Source organism: Eurytemora carolleeae, unplaced genomic scaffold, assembly GCF_000591075.1.
Source record: "Eurytemora carolleeae unplaced genomic scaffold, Eaff_2.0 scaffold209, whole genome shotgun sequence".
Lineage (NCBI taxonomy): Eukaryota > Metazoa > Arthropoda > Copepoda > Calanoida > Temoridae > Eurytemora > Eurytemora carolleeae.
The window spans coordinates 262,066-270,808 of record NW_019397113.1 but is presented as its reverse complement, the minus strand read 5'-3'; the positions used below and the strand labels follow the sequence as shown (position 1 = coordinate 270,808).

General features: G+C 34.6%; 1 protein-coding gene across 1 annotated transcript; it reads left to right on the top strand.

Moving 5' to 3' along the window:
• The first annotated feature begins 500 nt into the window (after positions 1-500).
• Positions 501-2,489, top strand: LOC111711980 (growth arrest-specific protein 1). The gene has a single exon (XM_023486484.1). It carries the CDS (start codon positions 720-722, stop codon positions 1,584-1,586), a length of 867 nt encoding a protein of 288 aa, XP_023342252.1. The 5' UTR covers positions 501-719; the 3' UTR covers positions 1,587-2,489.
• Positions 2,490-8,743: the final 6,254 nt, after the last annotated feature.

The following is an 8,743-nucleotide window of genomic DNA, read 5'->3' as shown; positions in this document are numbered from 1 at the left end:
TCTGGATTGATACATATATATATAAATATATAGGAATATAGAGGTATTATAGTAGTATACGGGGAGGAGTAAAACGAAATATAAGAAGAAATTGATTTAAAATCAATATAAATATAATTAACAATTCGGTGATTGTTGGATGACACCAAGAATGAGATAAATGTATGAATATTCCAAGGACGGGTATATTCTGGTATACGGTATACCTGGAGCTCTAGAACCTGAACCCGGCTCAGGGATAAAGACATCAAGGTAGATAGGTAGCTAGATAGCATACATACAGGGGGTCCCACGGAAAAAGCACAACTCTGAGGATACATTTTTACAAGGAAATATGACAGTTTCAAATTTAACTTTAAACTGAGATATATTAAAGAAGAATGTTATTCATTAAAAATTTTCAGAAATTCAGAGAATACTTTTTCTTTGACACCCTGGACGCGAGGAGAAGAGGGTTGGTCCGCGCCACCTCAGCTCAACTCAATCCCCTTCAGTTTCAACTTTCAAGTTTTGTTTAACCAGTTGAAATATATTTCTCCGAGGAGACGGACACACGATCACTAAACCCAGATAATTCAAGATTAAAAACTTCTCTGATTGCTGTGCTTTATGTGGACTAGGATAGAAAAACCCAGACTCCCCAGACACTGGATAATCTGAACCTTTTGGTGTCAACTGAAGTCTCTTCGTTAAAAAAATGATTATTCTGAGCTAAAAGGATGAGGATTGAATTCATCCTCCTCCTTCTTCTCCCCTACTACAACCTGGCGAGGAAGAACCGACGAGGGGAGGATGAAGATGAGGATGGGAGCCGGGGGCGTCTCCGTAGCTCCCGAGGACTAGTCCCGCAGCTGCTCCCAAACTATACAGAACCTGAGCTGCCCCTGGCTGCTGATGTGGGTTGCAACTACGCGTTTATGTCCTGCGCGTATAGAGATGGTTGTGGAGCAGCTCTGCAGCAGTATGAGTTGACCTGCAGCGAGCTTGTCAGCGGTATAACAGAAACCTGTTCTAGAAGTTGTCAGCATGCTCTCATAGCTCTCCTTTCAACCCCAGAAGGAGAACGAATGATGGAATGTAAATGTGAAAACAATGATTGTGAACTAAAAAAGACAAGAATAGAACCATGTAGGTCAGCTGTAACCTGGCAATCAGACCCTAACACGCTTGTCAGCTGTTCAGCTGCTACTTGGATCTGTCTAGCAAACCCTCTCTGTGCTACTGCGCTAGATTACTATAACAGGAACTGTAAGGCGATGTTTAAAGGAAGAAAATGTTCGAGAAAATGTCGCAATTCCCTTGATATTTTGCTGCGACAAGAATCTGCGGGAAAACTCGCGACTTGTTTCTGCGACGGAACGGAGGAGTTCGACTGTGCGACAATCAGGGAGAATACCGACACGCTTTGCTTTGGAAAGAAGAAAGAGGTTGAAACTCAAGTCGAGATCGACAATACGATCCAGGGAGCTTCGACGGCATCTTCAAGAAAACGACCGCTATTTGTGGCTGTTTTTTCAATTATCATTTCCTACTTAATTCCCGAGACAGTTTCTTCATTACGATCTCTTCTAACGATCACTTTATGATCTTTACTGATCAATTCTTTTGTTGTGAAAACAAAACATTAGCAATCATGAATTCTATATCTTGAAGAACATAATAGTGACTGAAGATATATATAATGAACATTGCACAGTATGTACAGTGTACACTGTACAGCTTATTTCCATTTGTTGCCAAAACTAGCTCTGTGATATTTATTGATTAGATAGTAATTATATATATTTGCTTTCAGTATATTGAGCATCTTGGTTTTTAATCCTCGTAACTTTTTCTTGACCTCTCGATACGTAGAAATCTGTCTTTTCTGATATGCGTAGAAATCTGTCTATTCTAATCTGCGTAGAAATCTGTCTATTCTAATCCGCGTAGAATTCTGTCTATTCTAATCTGCCTAGAAATCTGTCTATTCTAATCTGCGTAGAAATCTGTCTATTCTAATCTGCGTAGAATTCTGTCTATTCTAATCTGCGGGTTTATATGCATTCTTTGAGCCTTAGCCCTTCATGAAAACTTAAGCCCTATGTTTGCGCATTTTTCATGGAATTAAAAATATCAAATCTAAACTCGGGGGCCCTCTTTCTTTCTGCTAGCTTTCTATCTAAAATCTCTCCATTTATATCCCCCTCCCACTATACTTCTCCAATTTTCATGTCAAAGTCCTTGTTATTTCATTTAAACTTAGTTCATGTGTATTTCCGGACATTTTTAGCATTCTTTTTATTTCTACCCTCTCAAACCCTGCTAATTCAAACTCTATTCCTTTCTTCTATATTTTCTTCTGTTCAGCCTTTCTTCAGATTCTTCTGTTGAACCTTTCTTCCTTTCTTTTTTAACCCGGTTTTAATGGTATTATTAATATTGTATTCATTCTGATTTAGTTTTGTTTAATCACTGTCATTCATCCTGAATAAATACTTGTAAGCGTATTAGAAACAAATATTATTTATTCTAAAAGTTTTAAAAGTTAGAATTTATTTAACTGTTTATTTGTTACAGTAGATGTATACGTTACATTAGAACTATGTGTAATTCACAGCATAAATATTTAAAAGCTAAAGGAGGCCTATGTATAAGTTAACGAGAACTACAAGTTACAGTAGAAGTCTGCTTAAGTTACAGAAGAATTATTTATGTACGTTAAGTCATAGTAGAACTCGTAGAACTATGCATAAGTATAGTATCCTTGTGTGTAATTTACAGTAGAACTGTGTATAAGTTACAGTAGAACTATGTATAAGTTACAGTAGAACTTTGCATAAGTTAGAGTAGAACGTTGCATAAGTTACAGTATAACTGTTTAATTTACAGTAGAACTATAATAAGTTACAGAAGAACTATGAATAAGTTACAGAAGAACTATATGAATAAGTTTCAGTATATAGAAAATGCCTAAACTCTTTCTTTGTCTCTACCAGCATAAATGCGCTGTCTCAAACTCTCCTCTTATCTATCCAGATATATATATGATCTGGATAGTATTGTTAGAACTGCTATATTTCGGGTTACAAAGATATAAATGAGATACGTTTATTTACTACAAGAACTTTGTGTAAATTACAGTAGAATTATGCATACGTTACAGTAGAACTATGAATGAGTTACAGTAGAACTATGAATAAGTTACAGTAGAACTATGCATACGTTACAGTAGAACTATGAATAAATGACATAAAACTATGCATAAATTACAGTAGAACTATGCAAAAATTACAGTAGAACTATGTATAAGTTACAGTATAACTTTTCATAAATTACAGTAGAACTATGCATAAGTTTATCAATTTTCTATCTAATTTCTATCTATTTGGTGTGCATCTATTTGTCTAAATGTCTGATCCTTTCTAGCAATCTTATTTATCTATCTATCTAGTATATCAATAAAACTATCTATAGTCTATTTCAGATCAAATCAAATAATTTTTTAAATTCACGCAGAAACATTTATACAAAAAATAACCATAATTATTAAGTACAGAGGTTTAATTATTTATGTTCTGCGTCAGCTAAGCGGGAAATTTAAAAAGAGTTTATCGTTGAACGAAACTCCCTTGGGATATCTACATTTGTGTAGATTTACAACAAGAAGTAAAAATTAAAAAGAGAACATAGACCTAACCATGTAAAATAATATTTCAAAACTGCCTAACCCCATTCGTGAACACTGGTTTCCGATATTGGGTTTCATGAGGATACCCTGTCTTAAGTTTTGTCATCAGAACCCAAAACTTAAGACAGAGTATCGTTATTAAAACCAGTTTTAAAACCCGGGTTTCATGAATGGGGTTAGTTAGGCAGTTTTCTGATTATAAATTTGTGTGTTATGAAATATTATTTAATTCAGTTTGTTTATATTCTCCATTTTTTCGAATCTCTTAAAAAATCTACACAAATGTTAAGACCCCAAAAAGGAAACCCGGAAGTTTCGTTCTACGATACTCTTTTAAATTACAGGCTCTGGAGATCTGTATCTGTTGCATCAAATGTGTGTCAAATATGCTGCCTTAAAATGCCAGACTTTATCAATGCCAAACTAAATCAAACAAAATCAATTTCCGATTGTTAGATTTTGATAAATTTTAGCTTTTACGAAAGTCTAGAAAAAGGGTCTGAAAGAACTATAAAAAATGTGTTATTTGGCATAAATTGATCTCACAAATTACCCCCCTTCCTACAGTGTGCACGCAATATTTATCTGAACTCTCAAAATGCAATAAGCCTTATTCATCATTAAACCCCATATTTGTAAACCTGAACATATACCTATATATATATTACGTTATTTATTATCTGTACCCTAACTATGTTCGTTAATTTCTAATTTCGGTCCTTATAATAAACATGTATTACGAATCTTTTAATTACGTTCATTAATTTAACATGTACTATCAAATTCGAAATATAGAACAGTTGGACATGAATCTTTGCTTCATTATGTTTAGACACATATTAATTCTCGTGTAGAGAAGCAGAGAGCAGGCTCGAGTTGTATCTCGATTGATAGATACAAGACTGAGAAATACAGAGAGTGTTGTATCTGGATTGATACATACTAAGGTATTATTGTAGAACACTGAGTTCTAGAGCGTGTGGTATCTTGATTAATAGATACTGACGAATATAGAGGTTGTATCTCAAATGATAGATACTGACGAATATTGAGGTGGTATCTCAAATGATAGATACTGACGAATATAGAGGTGGTATCTCAAATGATAGATACTGACGAATATAGAGGTGGTATCTCAAATGATAGATACTGACGAATATAGAGGTGGTATCTCAAATGATAGATACTGACGAATATAGAGGTGGTATCTCAAATGATAGATACTGACAAATATAGAGGTGGTATCTCGATTGATAGATACTGACGGATACGGAGGTTATATCCTGATTGATAGATACTGATGGATGCGGAGGTTGTTCCTGATTGATAGATACTGACGAATACGGAGGTTGTATCCTGATTGAGAGATACTGACGGATACGAGGTTGTATCCTGATTGATAGATACTGACGGATACGGAGGTTGTATCCTGATTGATAGATACTGACGGATGCGGAGGTTGTATCCTGATTGATAGATACTGACGGATACGGAGGTTATATCCTGATTGATAGATACTGACGAATACGGAGGTTGTATCCTGATTAATAGATACTGACGGATACGGAGGTTGTATCCGGATTGATATTGAATTAACAGAACTTGTTGAAGCAAGGCATTTGCTACATGTATACTCTCTGGCACTAGGAATACCTTCTGTATAAATGCACACTCTCTGTTACCCTGGAACCCTTCTGTATTGTGTACATATGTATACTCTCTGTTACCAGGAAACATTACTGTATAAATATACACTCTCTGAAAATAGAAAACACTTTAGGGTGTATGAATACTCTCTGGTACTAGGAAACATTATTGTACATATTTATGTATATACTCTGTGTTATCAGGAAACACAACTGTATAAATGGATACTCTCTGGAACTAGGAAACACTTCTGTATGTATGTATACTCTCTGGTACTAGGAACACTATTGTATATATTGATGTATATACTCTTTGTTATCTGGAAACACAACTGTATAAATGGATACTCTCTGGAACTAGGAAACACTTCTGTATATATGTATACTCTCTGGAACCCTTGAACCTCCCCTCTGCTGATTATAAGGCTTGAACTGACCCCTAGACAACTCTAATGTTGAGTGAGTGGATTCGTTGAAAGACACCATTGTATGGCTCTATAGACCTCATATAGACCTACCCCTACGAAAATGAAAATCCCCCCCTCGTTCTCCTCCCCCGCTTTTCTTACCCCCTCTCCCTTCACTCCGTTTTCAAAATGTCTCCAGTTTTGACATTTCCTAACTCTCTTCAAATATACGTTTGGTTTCAAATAGAGATCAATTTTCTTAAGTCCACTAATGAGTTTTCTTGAGACAGATGTACATCTATACATATCTTTTATATATAAATATATATATCTAAATATCTACTCGATATACAGAATATTTTACATGCATTAATCTACTCGATATACAGAGTATTTTACATGTATTGTATCTTAATATCTATACTCATTATAAACAGAATATTTTATATGTATGTATTGATATATATATACTAGATTGGGAACCCAGCGCTGCCCAGGTCCTTCCGCCGTTTACCCGCACTTAAACGATTTTATCAGGCCTTCAATATTAAATGGATATCAGGCCTTCAATATTAAATGGATATCAGGCCTTCAATATTAACTGGATATCAGGCCTTCAATATTAAAGGGATATTAGCCTTCAATATTAATGGGATATCAGGCCTTCAATATTAAAGGGACTGAACTGGACAGAAGAAACATGCTAAATTTACTCTACATTACCTGTACGACTTTGTGACCTTGTAGCGTCTCTACTTTAGATTTCATGACAAGTCTGAGAAAATCCAGTTTACGCGGTTACATACTGTTAATTCAGAACATTTTTGTCGATATTATAGAGAACCACAATTGGGATTTATCATTTTTAAATGGAAAAACAATTTCACATTTTATGACCATTCAAAGGTTTAAAGCGTACCATTGTGATTTTGTTAATCAGACTTGTAACTCTATAATTTAAGGGTCATTAAATCTAGTCTACACTCTATTACAGTCCCTATAAATAGTAATTGTCAACATTAAAGTCTTGAAATTCTTAATTTCTTTATCTTTAAATATACTATTTCTTTATAAAAATTGCACAAAATCCAATCATGAAACTAGGTTTCTATTACCATGCGGGGGTTTAAAACGATGCTCTAAACTTTAAATCTAAACTTTTTGAAAGAAAATGTATTGCTATTTGAGAAGAAATACAAACAACTCAGCATTGCATGGAGTTTGCATCATGCTTCAGCTAGTTGACCGCAAGTTGACCGGCTACCTCCAAATTCGGATGGTTGTGACAAGACGGAATTTTTTTAAAAGATTAAATTATTTTGTAAACTTGTTCTATGTAAATAAAAAAATGATATCTGAAAAACAATATTCTTTGGGTATTTTGATGTGAAAGCTTTCAGGTTATCCTAAATATATTATGAAAACATTTTATCCTTAATATCTGCACCTGTACACCAGTACTGTGCACTTTCGTAGTTTTAAGAATAGAGTTTTTGGCGTACATTTATTCCTCTATAGTCTCTTTTTTAGCGATTGCATTTAAAGCTGCTCCACCCCCCCCTCCCACCCTCCTCAAAAAATATTTTAGAATCTGCGAACATTTTCTTTGTTTTTGTTGTATATTGTACAAAGAGAAGGCGCTCACAGACAGAGCCACAATTAAAAGTTTAAATAAAAGATGGGCGCGAATAGCCCTAACATTCCAGTGTTGTTATAAGGCAAATATTTAGTAGCTTGATTATGCCATTTTAATAATTGATAGTCGCGATGGGAACTGTACAATTGCTGTGTTTCATGTTTGTTGGGCTACTCTAAATAAAACAGTAGTACTCTTCCTATTCCTCAGTTTTATATGTCTCACTGTTCAAATACTACTAATTTAACATGCATGTATATTGTATCTACTTTCTTAAAACAAACTTGATTGAACAAAAAATTCAAGAAATAGCTGGACAGACGTAAAACAATTCATTCAGACCCATTTCAGTTAAAGTTATCAATTGTCATGAAGCTACTGTTAAAACAGAGGCCGAATTTAAAGCATTTAAGCCGCGGCTCAAATTTTGTTGGTTTCACTTAAATTTGTATTACATTTTTCAAGATTTTATCCGGCGCTCAATTGAAACCGTTTTCTGGGGGATTCTAGACGCGGCTTAAATTCATTAAATTCGGACACTGTTTGCTCTATAATAACATCAAGTACAAATAAGAAGAAGTTACGAGGGCACATATATATATATGCATAAAAATGCAAATAGAATCATGAATGTTGGTGCATGGAAAGGTTCAAAATATATATATATATAACTGTCAATAACCCCCTGCGAACACTCCCTTTTATGAGACAGATACCTTTTAATATTTATAAAATGAGCAATTCCTCTGTGCCAACTCCCCCTCCCCCCCTCTCCCCCCCCCCCCACGACATTTTGGTTCTTAAACTTGTGAAATTGATCAATAAATAGATTTAGATCTTTTTCTAGGCTTTACAGCCGTGTAACACCACTAAAATATAAAAATAGATAAATAGATAAATAGATAGATAGGTAGATAGATAGATAGCAAGATAGATAGAACTAAGCGTGCTACATTTTGACATTTTAAAAGGTTTTTTAAAAGTGCGAGGAAAGGGGAAAGATAAGGGTATTTTATACACATTATATAAAGATAGATTAACAGTAAATACTGTAGAGTTGAGACAGTATAACTGTCTGAATATTGAAATGTATTGATGCATGCATGCATGCAAATTGATAACTGAGATATCCAAATTTGTTCAGCTGAAAATCGAGTGTTCCTAGTCATGTCACAAAGTTCCTCATCGACACTTTATCTTCAGTTAGAAAAATACGGAAATTTACGTGTCGTTTATTAGTCACAGGGTTAAGATCAGGCGTTTGGTTGATTTGGGGACAGGGTTTTAATCTTGTTTGGTTGATTAGGTGAGAGGGTTTCTATCTTGTTTGGTAGATTAGGTGAGAGGGTTTCTATCTTGTTTGGTAGATTAGGTGAGAGGGTTT